At 41.9% G+C, this 16,512-nt stretch overlaps 1 protein-coding gene across 2 annotated transcripts in view; it reads left to right on the forward strand.

The window, feature by feature from the left end:
- The window catches only part of FAXC (failed axon connections homolog, metaxin like GST domain containing), a 67,514-nt gene that overhangs the window by 9,230 nt on the left and 41,772 nt on the right, over positions 1-16,512 (forward strand). For both annotated transcript variants that reach the window (XM_077998343.1, NM_001266112.1), the window contains 1 exon segment: positions 7,807-8,003. In XM_077998343.1, coding sequence (XP_077854469.1) covers positions 7,807-8,003 — 197 coding nt within the window.

Genomic DNA, 16,512 nt, shown 5'->3' on the forward strand with positions numbered 1-16,512 from the left:
ACATTAGCAGTTTACGTATACCTTGGGTCTCTCCCTTTCTTCCCAGCCCTCATTCCAGTTATGTTGCTGTTGTCTAAGATTTTAATTCTGGAGTTTTTCGGCCAGGCACGGTGGCTCACATTTGTAATCCTAGCACTTTGGGAGGCTTAGGCGGGTGGATCGCTTGAGACCAGGAGTTCAAGAGCAGCCTGGCCAACATGGTGAAACCCCATCTCTACGAAAAATACAAAAATTAGCCAGGCCTGGTGGTGTGCACCTGTAATCCCAGCTACTTGGGAGGCTGAGGTGGGAGAATTGCTTGAACCCAAGAGGCAGAGGTTGCAGTGAGCCAAGATCGCACCAATGCGCTCCAGCCTGTGTAACAGAACCAGACTCTGTCAAAAAAAAAAAAAAAAAAAAGAAAAAGGAATTTAGCAGTTCTTTTCCTTTCTTTTTTATCCTTTTTAGACAACAAACTTTACTATGTTATTTGACTAGCCTTATTTACCATATATCTTATTCTAAAGGATTTATCTTTTTATTTGAGAACTTCCCTGATGAATATTTTTAGAGTGAGTCTTTACGTGGCAAACCTTCAGTGGCTTTGCATGCCTGAGAATATTGTTATTATACTCTCACATTTGATAAATTTATGTTCAAAGTTCTTTTCCTTCTATATTTTAAAAATATTAGTCTGGGCATGGTGGCTCATGCCTGTAATCCCAGCACTTTGGGAGGCTGAGACCAGTGGATCATTTGAGGTCAGGGGTTCGAGACCAGCCTGGCCAACATGGTGAAACCCCATCTCTATTAAAAATACAAAAATTAGGCCGGGCGCGGTGGCTCACGCCTGTAATCCCAGCACTTTGGGAGGCTGAGGCGGGTGGATCACGAGGTCAGGAGATCGAGACCATCCTGGCTAACACCGTGAAACCCTGTCTCTACTAAAAATATAAAAAATTAGCTGGGCGAGGTGGCGGGTGCCTATAGTCCCAGCTACTCGGGAGGCTGAGGCAGGAGAATGGCATGAACCCGGGAAGCAGAGCCTGCAGTGAGCCGAGATGGTGCCACAGCACTCCAGCCTGGGTGACAGCGAGACTCTGTCTCAAAAACAAGAATTAGCTGGGCGGTAGTGGCATGTGCCTGTAATCCCAGCTACTTGGGAGGCTGAGGCAGGAGAATCGCTTGAACTGGGGAGGCGGAGGTTATGGTGAGCCAAAATCACGCCACTGCACTCCAGTCTGGGAGACAGAGTGAGACCCTGCCTCAAAAAAAAAAAAAAGAAAAAAAAATTCATGTTTATCTCATTCTTCTTTCTCTTTCTCTCTAAATTATCTTAGAGTTTGTATTTAATCTTAATATTCTCAAGTTTCAATATGGCATGTGTTGGTGTGGCTCTTTATATATCCTGTTTGGTCCTTTATAAACTCTTATTATCTGAGGTCTTTCATCTCTTTTGAATTCTGGAGAATTAATGATCAATTTTCTTAAAATATTTCCTTTTCTTTTATGTTTGGTTTTCTCCCCCTTCCTCTTCCTTGATCCCTATTATCTGGATTTTGGAACCTCTGCTTCTATTTTCTGTATCTCTCTACTCTCTACTTGAATTCTTTTCTGCTTCTTTCTGGAAGCATTCCTCTCGCTGAGCTTCCTTTGCATTGCCCTGTGTGTGTTTGTTTGTTTGTTTTTGTATCCATCATACTATTTACCCCATCTATTGTGTTCTTTATTTCAACCTTTGTATTTTTCTTCTTAATGTTTTCTTTTAGTTTGTATTAGTAATCTCTTCCTTTATCCATTGGAGGATATTTGTTATGTTACTTAAATTTTTTGGTCTGTCCCAATAATTCTGCTTCATGTGATATAATTCAGTGCATTGCCCTTCTCATAGTAGTGGTACTTATCTAGTTATTTTGGTTTGAGAGCTCCTTTTGCCAGGGATGCCAACTTCTCTGCCTGGGAATTTGTACCGGACAAGGGCTAAAGCCCAGGCCACAGGTCCTGTACCTCTGAGGGATTTAAAAAAAGAAGGGAGGTGAGCCTCAGTCATCCCCAAACTACTCTGGTCCTTTTGCTTTGCTGCCACTCCCCCAAATGGCTCCTGCAGCTCTGGGGTTCATCTTTAGACTCTTACAAAGCAGCAACACTGGGAGGAGGTATTCTCCTCAGGTTGTAAGAGACCAACTGGGAGGTTGGAGGGGGTGGGCTCCCCACTCAGCCAAGCTTTTGCGTGCCCCGATAATGATATTACCCCTCCAGCTCCTGACTCCCCATAGCCTGTGCTTTTTGAGCCAGTTTCTGTAGAGAAGAGGGGAAGGGGGTGGCAGTGATCCTCCTCAGGCAATGCTGGGACAACATGGTTGACATGCTTTAGTTTGGTTAAGTGCTATAATGCAGGTCCTTTGGGGACATGGTGAAGTGGCACCGAGTCCAGACTTCAGATTGGGGCATCAGGGAGGACATGGGATGTTTGGGAACAGAAAGAGATTAGAAAGGGGATCTTCGTAACTGGTAACTGGAATGCACGGGGGGAGTCCAGAGAGAGCAGCAGGGAGAAGATTACTTAGGACTTGTGAAGACAGCAGTGGAGGAAACAAGGCCTGCGGCATCTAAATGCATTGGCTCATATTTGAGAGATCGTTGTTCAGCTTGGTGTTGGCAGTCAGCACTTGAAGATGTGTGTCACTTGGAGACTCAAATGGAAGGAAGAGATTGCTACCCAACAGCTACCTGTCTCTATTCCATCATCACTCTTGACCAGATTGCCTCACTTAGCCAGGACAGCTTTGGGGCAGTGGGAGTCCAAAACCTGAATTCTGTGCACTGCTGTCTCTGACTACTTTCAAGATCTTTTGTGCTCCCCCACCTTTGATAAAATAATCCTGTCGTTTGTGGTGGCTGCAGCAGCTGCCAGGCTTTTCTGCACTTTCCTTTCTGCCCTTCAAGCCGTCAAGCCCTGACTGCTGCAGACCTGTCTTTACCTGCAGCATATCTACCTTTCTTCACATTTTAGAGCAGCTACCTGTAGTTAGTGTAACTGGAGCAGTGGGACTATCCCTTGCTGTGAAGCCTGCAGCCATTACAGAGGTCTTCAAGAAGGGGCGTGCTTACCCCTTCCAAAATTATATTTCTTGTTAAGTATATTTTTAAAGAAAGAATTGCATAGGGCTGTTTTTCTTCTGTGAGGTCTCTATGGAAGATAAATGGAGTGGGTGATGCTCGGGGGGTGACAGATTTTAGGTAAAAAAAAATGGTGCTGTGGTTTAGAAAGGGATGCTCTGTTGCAGGGGTTGGTGGTACCCTGATTCCCGTTCCCTTAGTGGGATTTGTATTGATGCAGTGGGTGTCTGGGGAATGCTGGGGAGTTCATTTCTTGGATTGATCAGTAGAGAAATATTTTGTCATGGACCCAGGGAGCTGTACCCTCTGCCCGTTCTTTTGCCTGTGCCATTTTAAAAAAAAGATTAAAATGCCATGTTCCTCAGATCATGACTTTATATTAGAAGCTCTTGAATTTTTTAACCTAAATGGAATGGGAATGAATATTTGATGACCATTAGTTAGGAAATCAAAAGGCTTATTTTTAAAAAAAGCTCAATGTATTGAACACAGTTGTTATTATTTTTCTCTGTCAAGATATGAATATTGGGAGTTCAATTTTAAAATCTTTTTATTTTGTAATAATGGTAGACTTATAGGAAATTGCAAACAATGTACAGGGAGGTCCTAGGGATGTGGTTAATTTTTGAAAAACACAAAAATAGCTTTACTGTGTTTTCTGATTATGTGTAGATGATATATGGTCCTTAGATAAATTCCAAACAGTACAAAACAATGTATGTGGAAAGTGAAAATTACTTGATATCCTACGAGCTGGAGATTATTATCATAACTGATATTTTGACTTTTCTTCCTTACATTTCTTCAGACATATATAAAGATACCTACATCATTTGATGTAAGTAGTTGTATAAGAAGCATACGTTTCACAAAAGAATTCTTTTTAAATAAGAGAAAGAAAAAAGAAAATGTTTCCTTTGGAGCTCTCTGCCTCGGCTGTCAGCCCTAACTTTTGATGTTGTATTTATTTGCTGATCTTGTCTCCCCTCCTGCGTCTTTTTCTTTCTAAGCTGCAAACAAAAGGATAGTACAGTGCACACCCCCATGCCCTTTACCTAGATTGTGAATGGTTAATACGACTTCTCCTTTACTTCCCCCCCTTTACATCTACAATTGTGCACAATGTTTTTGATAAACCATTTTAAAGTAAGTTGCAGAAATCCTGACACATCACCCTGCAATACTTCCACATGCAGCTCCGAAAAATAAGGACATTCTTCTTCAAAACTAAATAGATAATGGGTGTGTGGATTTCTTCAATGTGTCGTAATCCACACAGACTGCTCAAATTATTTCAAATTTAGCCAGTGGAAGATGACTCAAGATAGCTCCAGGGCGGAGTGAATATAATAGCTAGATATTTACCTAAAACCTATGGGTACAGTATATCAAATCAGAGTCCCAAGACTCTGGCATCTCTCTTAGAGTCTCAAGTTCTTCATCTCAAAATACTTCTGATGAAGGCACTGCACATCTTCTCATTTCATCCTAGCAACTGTTATTATCCCCACTCTACAGATGAGGAAATTGAGGTCCAGGGAGGGTTAAGGGAGACCCAGGGAGGTCCAGGGTCACTCAGTGAATAAATGATGGAATGAGATTTTGAAACCCAAAGCCTATGGCCTTCACTGCCATGCTAATGATGTAGCATATGTGTGACTGCATCAGTCTCACCTGGGGCAGACTTGCAGAAGGAAACATCAGCTTGGAAAAAATACGGAGGATTTACCTATTTATCTTCTCAAAATTACTTTCAGAAACTACCCTCAGTGGATTAGTCAGAGTCTAATTGCTTAAATAAAAATAGTCCAGGAATTCTTCAATAGATGTAAAGAAGTTAAGAAAAATTATTTTTGGCCAGGTGTGGTGGCTCATGCCTGTAATCCCAGCACCTTGGGAGGCTGAGGAAGGAGGATCACAAGGAGTTCAAGATCCACCTGGGCAACACAGCAAGACCCTGTCTCAATTTTTTAGAAATAAAAATATTTAGGAAAAATTAAAAGGAAAAAAAAGAAAAAAAAATCAACATTTTTAACATACATTTTTTGGGCCAGGCATTGTGGCTTATGCCTGTAATCCCAGCAGTTTGGAAGCCTGAGGCAGGCAGATTCCTTGAGCCCTGGAGTTTGAGACCAGTGTGGGCAACATAGTGAGACACCCGTCTCTGTAAATTTTTTTTTATTTTAAAAATTGTACAACCACATTTAGAAAAATTGAAATGTATGGGAAAAAAAGATCTTTGGCATCTCACCTATAGTCTTCCCAATTACTTGTGACATGTTTGTGAGTCTCTCTTTTTTTTTTTTAATGTTTTTTCATTCATGTATGTTTACTTAGATGTAATCAGAGTGTCTCTAAAATGTTGTCTCTTGCTTTTTACCTAGCAATCAAAATATAATTGTTGATTGTGAAAACATACTAGAACTTCCATTTCCATAAGAATTGATTATTAATTTTGTTAGAAATACCAAAATTGTTAGAAATAGATAATCGGTGCTGCGAAGGAAAGTCAGCACGGAGACAAAAGATCTCTCAGCAAGGCCATCTTTACTTTCTGCAGAAAGGGTGCTCAGTTGCATATGGAACAATGGCGAGAGCACACCTAACAAAGGAAAAGCAGACATATTTATCCCTTAGGCATTTGGGTTGTCTTTACTGCTGTGTCCTGCATCCATTGGCTGGAGTGGGGCCTCACAGTCTTAAACTGATACCTGATTTGCTAATAGCCTAAAACTTTCCTAAATAGTTAAGTGCAAGGAAGAACAAAGAAGTTGCTTATGAAAGGTTTGAGGAAACAATAACATTTCCAAATAAGGAAGGGGCACAGGCTGTGAGCTGGAACTGCCTATGAGCAGGTCCAACAGTTACATAGGATAGGACTTAACAGAGTTACTAGCACAAAGCAAGGAGGCTTGAAGAAAGTTAGTCTTTAAAAGAAACTATTATTTCTAACACTTATGATTTATTCTTTAACAAGAAGGGGAACTTTGAAGAGGAAACTTTTTACTTTCTACAATTTTTATTCTATTTTAAAAAGTAGTCAAGATAAACATGTAACAAGTTCTCAGGGGAAAGGGTGGTCTAGAGGGAAGGCCCGATGTGTAAATAGTAACTCTGTAAGGGTAGGGGACTACACAATGTACAGTGGAGGCACAGAGGAAGGGCAAATAATGGTTGTATCCTGGGGAAATAGTTACATAACAAGGTGAGATTTGAACTGATTTTTTTTTTTTAAAAAGCATGGATATGACTTTACAGAGGATGGAGAAAAGGATTCCTGTAAAAGGGGAAGAGTGCACAAAGTCAGGGAGGTGGGCAGACACCTTGATCTGGCTGGGTGGGGGCAGTTGGAATTCAGGAGACCAGAGGGACTTATATAGCCAATGAGACAGGGCAGGTGGGCAGTGGCTAGATGGTGGGTGTGGGTCTAGATTGCTGTGTGAAAAGGGGTAGTTTGTAGACTAGAGCTATTAAAGCCATTGGATAATTTTGAGCAGCAGCCTTCTTGGGTCTCATTTGCATTGTAAACAGTTCCCTCTGGTGGCAGTGTGGAGGATAGATTGCATCTGAGAATGACAAGAGTCCAGAAAGGGATGTATTAAGAGGATATGGATGGCATCAAGAGAAATCTGAAATAGGGGCTATGGTATGTGGTAAGTTTACACCTTTAGTATACAGATTACAAGAATGTTAGATGTATTAGCAACTTCTAGAAGTAGGTGACATTTCTCCTGGTTAACATCCGGGATAATGTCTAGAGAGGCATGTATGGTTGTGCAGGTTGCTCACTGCACAACAGTGCCTGGCCAAAGGGTGGGGGTGAAATCTTGACCCAGTTCTGTTTGCCAAGCCGCAAACCTAATGGACCATTTCCACCCAGAGGAAGTTCTATTTTCTAAAGTGCACAAAGGCAGTATGACTAACAGCAGCCCCTATAACATCCCCAATAGTAATTACCCCTTTTGAGGTTAGGCCTACTTTTATTCTTTAGAATAAGCAATGAGATAAAATATCAAGACACCAGGAGGCAGAGATCAGCCCAAATCCCCATTATTCCCTCTACCAACGACAGTTTGTCAAAAACACAGATTTCTGGGCACTATCCCCAGGATTCTGATCCAGAAGTCCAGGCTGGGGCACAGGAACCTGCATTTCTTAAGAGACACAGTAGCTGAGTCTGTTGTACATACTTTGTTAGACCTAAGCGTTATAATTTTGGGGGACCGTTCATTTACAGTGTAGTAGTAGTATTATTCAGGTGTGAGATACTGGTTTTCACGTGAGGTCTTTGGTTAGTTGTCCAGTCAATACAGGCCTCCTTGTGGTTTATTTTCACTTTTTGAGTTTTTGAATTGTTTGTACATTAAAACTAGACTGACTATTACCAGGGTCATTTCAGCCCTTTCAATCTGCTACCCCCTACCCCCATCATCCCTTGCCCCTGGGGTCTTTTTTTTTTCTTTTCCATGATAAGCCAAAGTCCATGATCGAATCGATGGGAGAATAAAGTGATATCTTTATGTGCAGTTAAACAAGTTTTTTCCTAGAGTAACCGTGTATTGTCTTAGGAGTTTATGCCCTGAGTTCATTCACTTGAATAGTACTGTCACTATCAAACATAAGGTTGGAATGTTTGTTTCTATTAATCATACAGTGGAATTTAAATACAATATTGCTTTTCTCTTTTTAAAAATGTACTCTACTTAGAACTATTTTGGTGGAAAACTCTCTGCTCAAGGGAAAATGCCTTGGATTGAATATAATCATGAAAAAGTTTCTGGCACAGAATTCATAATTGACTTTCTGGAAGAGAAACTTGGAGTGAATTTAAACAAAAACCTTGGCCCTCATGAAAGAGCCATCTCCAGAGCGGTGACCAAGATGGTGGAGGAGCACTTCTACTGGTGAGTCCCCTCTGGAGTGTCCCCGTCCTTTCGAAGTAAGCCCCAAGTTCTGTTTCACTTTTCAGATCCTCTTTATACCTTTTCAGCAGTTTTCTACCTTAACAGTTTCGGATGAAATGAGTGGCTCAGTCGTCAAAGTTGTTATGACCGTTAAGTTTCTGGTTACCTAGACCAGGGGTCAGCAAACCATTTCTGTATAGGACCAGCCAGTAAATATTTTAGGCTTTGCTGGCTGTACGTCTCTTTTGCAACTAGTCAGCTCTGCTGTTTTATCACAGAAGCAGCTATAGAGAGTATGCCAACAAATGAGCATGACCGTGTTCCACTCAAACTTTATTATGGGTACTGAAACTTGAATTTCATTTAATGTACCATATCCTTCTTTTGATTTTTTTCAACCATTTAACAATGTAAAAACTTCTTAGCCTGTGGACTATAATTTGATGGGCCTTGATCTAGACTAGAACTTACTGAGTTGAGGAAGATAGTTCAATTGATTGGACTCAGGGCTTTTTACCAATACTGTATAAACTGTTGAATTAAAGTCATATTATGTCAGAGACTCAGAGGAGGGAATGGAAGACTAAGTCAAGATAAAATTCCTAGGGTTAGTTGTCCATAGATAACAAGAGCTTCTCTGTATTCCAGGAGTAAAGCATACTACTCCTTTCTGGATTTTCTTTGGCTTGATTGCAAAGTCCTAGGTTGTATTCCCCAAGTTTGAAGCGTCACACGAGTTGATGAGTTTTCCCTGTTCTGTTTTTTGTAGCCTTGAGCTGACAGTGGTACCACGTGAGTTAAGCAGATATGGTTCTTGCTTTACAAACTCATTAGTCATCTGGTTTTTAAAATTTTTCTTTCATCCATTTTCTGGAGTTTCTGCACCTTTCTCTGCACCCCAATAGCTAGAGAAAGTTTCTCTTGATTTCTGCAAACTTTATCTTTTTCCAAAGATTGAATTAAGAATTGTTAAGCCCACCGTTTTTGGCATTAGTTGTTATCTGCAGGCAGATGCTGGCCCAGTAGCTTTTATTAAACCTCTCCGGCTGAGTGATACCCTCAGTGTGGGGTTGATTGGAGAAGGTTCTTCCTCTTCCTCCTCTCCCTGTTTCATTTATTCCCTCTCTTTGTAAATGGAGAACTTGCTGTTCCTATCTCTCGGATTTTAAGTGACCCTCTTCTTTTTCTCCTTTTACTTTTGATTCTTGCCCAGTTTATTCCAGGGCTGACCTAAGCTCCACTTCTACCCCCTCCTTGCTAAAGTGGTGATAGAGTGGGGAGCAAGGAGGGGGCTGGGGAGAGGCTGCAGACAGGGGTACAGATCAGTATGGAAGTAATCAGACTCAGTGTTCATGGAATGAACCTGGTCTTTTCCTTGTAATAGTGGTGGGGAACTGCTGGGGCTCCCCTCCCAAAGCGTGCAGCAGTCACAGTGGAACCAGAATGCATGACTGTGTCTGACATGCATAGCTTCCAGGAAAAACTGAGCTTCTGAGAAAAGCCTCGAGAAGAGCCCACCACACTTGCTTACTAGGCTCCAGTCAGTTCTGCCGCTATGAAGGGAAAGGGAGGACCCGCACAAGGCCACTTGACCCATGTGCCTTCCCTCGACATCAGCCCTCCAAGGCACTACATCATTTGATTGATGGGCCCATTGATTGCCAGAGCTGTCGCTTTGTTAGCTGTCTGAAAAGCTGAAAGCCATACATTTCAGTTGTCACTTTGGCTACAACTCTTTGATTTCCATAATGGTTTAGAAAATATGTATTCCCATTAGAAAGTTTTTGACCCAGCAACATTTCCAACTACCACACATTACTACTTTTTGTTCTCTGTGTGTGTGCATATCATTTTATATAACTCTATTCCCTGCTAAAAGTTCATCCCTGCCCTGACCTTTCCATCTCTCCCTTCACCAGCCCCGAGCTGATACTCCATGTGGGGTGGAGTGTGGGCGGGGTGAGGGGTGGGGGCGAGAGTTGGAAAGTGTTACCCCATGGGAAAGGATCTTAATTTTGTGCACTGCAAATTCCCAAAGGCTTGGGGATCTGTTTGGGTCATATGTAGACTCTTCTAAGGACAATTTTATTTCTCTAATTCACTGTTTAATTTGAAAAGTGTTGGAGGAGTTAGGTATTATTTCTTGCTTATGTCTTCTCAATGGTTAATTTGAGGAAAAAATAGTGAAGGTGGGAGGAAAGGTCTTGATTGAGATACCTAATAAACTTTCAAAGCAACCCTGCTAATTCCCACAGTTCCATTTAGTCCCTAGTAGCGGAAGGAAAAACAAATCTGTTTCTTAAGGTTCTCAAGCCTTTAGCCAACTTCTTGCTTTGGGGAAACCCTGAAGAGACTTTTAAGAGAGCTCTAAATCCCAATGGAGAAAAGAACCTCCTTTCGCCATGCCCGGGGCAGAGAATCTTCAGATACTCTTCCCTCAGGCGCCTCCCCTCCTCCCCTCTTCTGGTTCCAAGGCCACACACAAAATGTCTACCTGTGGAAGCTGAGGCCCAGCATATAGTGATCTGACCAAAATATGTAGGAAAATATTACAAGTATGAGCTTTCCATGATCTCTTGTTAAATTCTAATAGTCAGTGAGCTCCTAGGTTGTGTCTATACTCACAGAGCCAGGAGAAGAAATTTTATAAACCTACCTTGTTTGACTCAATAGATTCAATTATGTGGAGTTTTCATATGTTTATTTTGGCCTGAAACCTTAAAAACACCCCAGGCATGATTTTATGAAAAGTAAAGGCAATGGAAAGCTAGCATTGTTATGTTACATCACATAATTCCGAAATTGTTTTAGGTCTATTCAAATAAACACACTCAACTCTAAAGTGGCTTTTCTTCTGCCTGAAATCTATACACTGATGTCCCCCTTGCATTATAAAAACTATTATTGAAGATCATGAACACAGTTTTTAAAAATCCCCTTTGTTCTACTGAATGCTTAAGTACAGAGAACCTGGTGTAAAGGGAAGTCAGCTTGACACAAGGTCAAATTACTGGAATGAAACTGATTTTGGGTAACACACACTACAGCTTCTTCAGTGTGACATACTGCCCCCTTGTGGATGTCAGCGAGCGTCTTCAGAGTCTTTCAACCCCGTATGAGTATCATTTTCAGACTATCTAGTTATTTATAATATTTTCCCCCATAAAAATATAGGCATTAGGGCCAGTCATGGTGGCTCATGCTTGTAATCTCAGCACTTTGTAAAACTGTGGTGGGAGGACTGCTTGAGCCCAGGAGTTCGAGACCACCCTGGGCAACATGGCAAAACCCTCTCTCTACAAAACAGCCGGGTGTGGTGGCTGGCACACATCGGTAGTCCCAGCTGCTTGGGAGACTGAGGTGGGAGGACCTTTTGAGCCCAGGAGTTCAAGGCTGCAGTGAGCCGTGATCGCGCCATTGCACTACATCCTGGGCGACAGAGTGAGACCATGTCTCTAAAAAAAATAACAAAAATTAATTGTTCTAATGCCTGTGTGTGTGTGTGCACACGCGTGTGTGCACACGCATGTGCGCGCACACACACACAGGCATTAGAACAGTGGATTCAAGCTCGCTTCTAGGTTGGCCATAATTTTAAAATTTTGAGTGTAGTTCAGGAGATGGGATACTTTCATAAATTGACTTAACCAAGAAGATCTTTTCTAAAAGCCAAGAGACTACTCTTTCTGATTATAGCTTGGTTCATATGTTCTCCTTTTCTTTCTTTTCTCCCCACCCCAGTTTTAGATGTAGTGAGGGCCCCTGTTTGGATGGGTTGATGTAATGCTTGTGAAACTTGGTGAAACTACAGAAACATATCATATGCTCCTATATTCTTGAGTAGATATTCAGAGTATAAGCAAAAGACAGCAAGGATGTAGCCCAATGCAGAGAAAGGCATGCTCACGATTTGGAAATCCAGGTGTTGATACTCAGTCTTCAAATTGTAGTTTGTTATGGGTTCCCACTTATAAATATTCATTTCTATCATAGGCCAGGTATTGAGTTATAAAGCGTGATATCTTCATTAAAATATCAGGGGTCAGCTTCTCTTTGTTTTCTTGTTCACCTTTAAACATTTTTGAGCAGGTTTTGTTCCTCTGTTCTAAGATAGTCTTTTAAAAAATCTCTTTGACCCCATTTTTGCAGAAGAGATTAGATACATTCGTTGTGATAAGGAAAATGAGTATTTCAACTTCTTGAAATAGATTCTCAAAATGATAGATTAATTGTTTAGCCTTGTCTGCTTTCCAAATTGACCCTCCCTGTCCTCTCCTGTTAATGATTCATGATTCCTTTTGCAATGGGCCTCCTCCCAGTGGAGAGTGAAGAGCCGTGGATTTCAAGAGAAAATTGGCAGCCCCTTCTTCATTTTCCATAGGCACATCTCGTTGTCTCTTTTCCCATTTTTCTATGTATGTGTCATCCCTTAGAAACACTACTTAGCAGTAGCAGGCTCAAAAGCAAAGCCTTTTTTCGTTTAATCAATAATTCATTATTTCTGCAAACTTAATGAATGACTGTTAGTGGCCAGGATGGTATGTATACCTGTTATCAAGTGACTCAAAGGCTGGAGGGAGACATCAAGCCTTTGCAATGGTCAGTGCTGGGGGAGGGTTTGAAGAACCAAGGAAAGGCAGCCAGCTACTACTGGAGAGAAGGGGGGAAGGCTTTGCAGAGGAGGTATTGTCAAAATGGAATCCAAGGACAGTTGGAGTGCCAGATGAAGGGGCTGGTGGTAGGGAAAGAGTAGGATGTCTAGGCAGAGGGAGCAACATCTGCAGAAATTTAGAGGAAAGAAGGAAGCATTTGGGGAGTATATTAGGCCGTTTGGGCTGCCATAACAGAATACCTTCGACTGGGTGGCTCATAAAGAACAGAAGTTTATTTCTCATGGCTCCAGAGTCTAGTGAGTCCATGATCAAAGCATCAGTAGATTTGGTGTCTGGGTGGGCCAGCTTCCTGGTTCATAGATGGTCATCTTTCTCACTGTAACCTCGTATGGTGGAAGGGGCAAGGCAGCTCTCTGGGGCCTCTTTTATAAGGGCACTAGTCCCATTTATGAGGGCTCCACCCTTACGACCTAATCATATCCCAAAGGCCCCTCCACATGCCAACACACTAGGGGTTAGATTTCAACACATGAATTTTAGAGGGACATGAATGTTCAGTCTATAGCAAGGAGGTTCATGTAATTCTCTATGACTTGTGCGTAAGGTGCATGGGAGTCAGTGCTGGGAGATGGGGCCCGAGAAGGGCCAGGTCATAGAGGGGTTAGACTGTAGGGAGAGGGGCTGGCATGCCATGCAAAGGAGCTGTGGGGAGTTAATGAATGACTCTAAGAAGCATTATTGTTAGGATTAGGTTCATGTTTAGGAAGCTCTTTGTATACACTGGAGCAAATGGATTTCTGAAGGGCCTTGAGGGGATGTCAGGGGACCTGGTAGGAGGCCATGTTCCTTGTAGTTAAGAAATAATGAAGGGCTGAACTGCAGTGTTTATGGAGTTGGAGAAAGGGCAAATTCACAGGGTGACTGGCTGTCAGGAGTGAGGGAGAGGGGGCAGTGAAGAATAACTCCTGGGATTCTGGCTTGGGTGAGGAGAATCAGGTTTGAATGGAACAAAGATGATGAGTGCAATTTTGGAAATGTTGGTTTGCAGTTCTTGAGGGTCATCCACATAGGATCCATGGATCTCAGGAGAGAGGGCTGGATATGGGAGACATGAGTGTAAAGTAATAGGTGTGAGTTAGATGGCTCCAGGAGTGTGGAGTAGGAAGATAGGAGGAATGAAGATAGAGATCCTGGGAATATGTAAGGGGTGAAAGGAAAAGCAGTAGAGGTCTAAGCTAAGGGGGTGTTCCAAGAAAGAGGCCAATAGTGTCAGATACTTTAGAGAGTGCGAGAATATAGAAAGATGGTTTATTTAGATGTTGCACTGTTGACTTGGACAAGAGTGATTTTGGTGGAGTAGTTGGGATAGAGGCTCCAACCATGTGAACAGAGTTTTCAAGAATCTTGGCTGTGAGAGGAGGTGGATTCTTGTTTGCAATAACATGGAAACATACACCATGTGATGTCTTCTATGTGTAGTAATTGATTTAGGAATCTGTGAAGCATCTATTTTCTTTGGTATTTAAAGTTTATACACATTTCACTGGCCTCAACCCTTAAAGACCTGCCTGACCCTCATTTACTTCTCTTCCCTGACACTGGTCGATCATAATTGGGCACAGACAGTGAAAGAGAGGAAGAAAAATCAAGAGCAAGATAGAAGGAGAAGAGAGGAAGACCAGACAGTTTCTGAAGTTACTTCTAGCTGTGAAATTCTGAATCAAGCCAGTGTTTCTTCTTCTGTGTCCTGCATTCAGCCTGCTGCAGGTAGAGAACCCCACACCATTGCACTGGCAGAGACCCCTCCCTGCCAAGAACAGAACAGCTGCCTCTTCCTTCGTGCCTGCTACTCCTCAAACTCTCTACACTGCAATGTTTTCACCTTGTGTGCGCGCCCTCATTTCCCATGCTACGGAGGAAGCTGAAGTCATCAGACAGGAACTCTAAACTCTGTAGCCCCTCACCCATTACAACACTCTGTCTTCCTGAAGCGCAGAGAAAGATGCCCCTACTTCTCTCCAAGCTGCCTCTTTCAGCCTGGCCTTCACATCTTCTAACTTGCCCTTGAACTGTGGTTTCCTCAACACTCTAGAAACTTCCTAAGGAGACCTCATCTCCTCTCACAGCTTTTAAACCACCACCAGCATGCCCTTGCTCACCAGTTCTCTCTCTGGAGTCTCAACCTATCTCCTGAGTTCTCAGCCTTCTAGATATCTTCACTTAGGGGTTCCATGGGAGCTTCAAATGCTACAGGTTAACTAATCTTTCATCATCCAAATATATTCTACCTTGTACAATTTAGTATTGGTTAATGGTATTACCATCTACTCAAACTATCATTTTAGGAGAAAATGCCTAATTTCTCTTTACCCATAAATCTTTACATCCATTGTAGTCCAGCAGACTCTTTTCCTTCTGTCGCAGTGTTTCTCCTGTGGATTCCTTCTACCTTTGCCTCACGCAGTGCATCATCTCCTGCCTGGTCTGGTAATTGGCCTTCGTGCCAGCATTTTCTCCACCTTCCAGTTCTTCCTTTACATTGCCACAAATCTGACTATGTTTCTTGTCTGTTTAAAGCCTTCCAGCAGTTAAACTTTGCTTTTGGAATAAAGTTCAGCTCCCTTTCCTCAGGCCTGTCCTGACTGGCCGTTGCCCGCACCTCCAGCCTCACCTCTTCCAGGCTTCCCCAAATGCAGCCTGTACCCACGTGCCCCTTCCAGAAGTTCTTGCAGTTCGTCAGGCAGCTGACGCTCTTCATGTGCACACCTTCCCCCCTGCTCTGCCCGGTGAGCTCGATCAGTTACGCTTATGATCAAACCTGTGTAATTTGTCTACAAAGGATTTTTTTTCCCCTTCTAACCTGTCAGCTTAGAGCCACACATTCGCGTTTTTACACTTTAGATGCTTTTCGTATGCTATTATTACTTGATCATGTTCAATTTAGAGTAATTTAGTTTTATCCTAAGACCATTGACTTCCAAAATGGTAAAAGGTTGTATAACTCTTTTGTTGTGAATTTAGGCCTAGTACAATTAGAATCAAAGTGCTGAATTATTCTAATGGAATGTGAAAATTGCCACCTTAATTACTGCAGGTGTGAAAAAAGGAGTAAGTAGGAAAGCATTTCGTTTCTATGTCTGTATAGAATTTACTAGAAAAATGCGAGATATTCTGTATTGAAAGATCAATGGAATGCTCTGACTATACACATTAATTAGTCACTATTGTGATGTACTTCTTCCTGTTTTGGGGAAAAACTATTTCTTGATTCTTCAGTACTTTATTTTGAGAGATTTACTGAAAGAGGCACACAAAGCTTTCTAATCAGATTTGTGGGCATTCTTTTAACAAGGTAGTCAAGAACAGCTATAGCTATTGCACAGGGAGTATGTTGAAATTGGCTGTAAGACTTTTTGGTAAAAATCAGGAATCCAACAATTTTAGAGAAATCTATTCCTTATTTTTATTTGTTTTTAGAACAGAGAACCCTTATAGAACAGAACTATATAAAATGATCAAAATGCCTTTTTTTCCCCTTGAGGTGGAAAACAGCATTTCATTATAGCTGTGATTTACTATCATTCCTTGAGTTCTCTCTCAAAATATTTTTCAGCCCTTTGATTTAAAAAAAAAAACAAAAAAATAAAAATAAAAAAAACCTTAAAAAAACGCAGCATTCTGGCTATGCCACTTTCCAATTGCATAAATATCTTTTTATTTCTAAATTTTTATTTATTGATTGCAGTTTGTCAGGCAGCCGATGCTCTTCATGTGCACACCTTCACCCTGTGCTTATTGATACAGTGGTCCCACTCTGTGTTGCTCAGGTTGGCCTCAAACTCCTGAGCCCAAGCGATCCTCCTGCCTTGCCCTCTCGAGTAGCTGGAACTACAGGC

The sequence above is a fragment of the Macaca mulatta genome, chromosome 4 (genome assembly GCF_049350105.2).
Source record: "Macaca mulatta isolate MMU2019108-1 chromosome 4, T2T-MMU8v2.0, whole genome shotgun sequence".
In the NCBI taxonomy this organism is placed as follows: Eukaryota; Metazoa; Chordata; class Mammalia; order Primates; family Cercopithecidae; genus Macaca; species Macaca mulatta.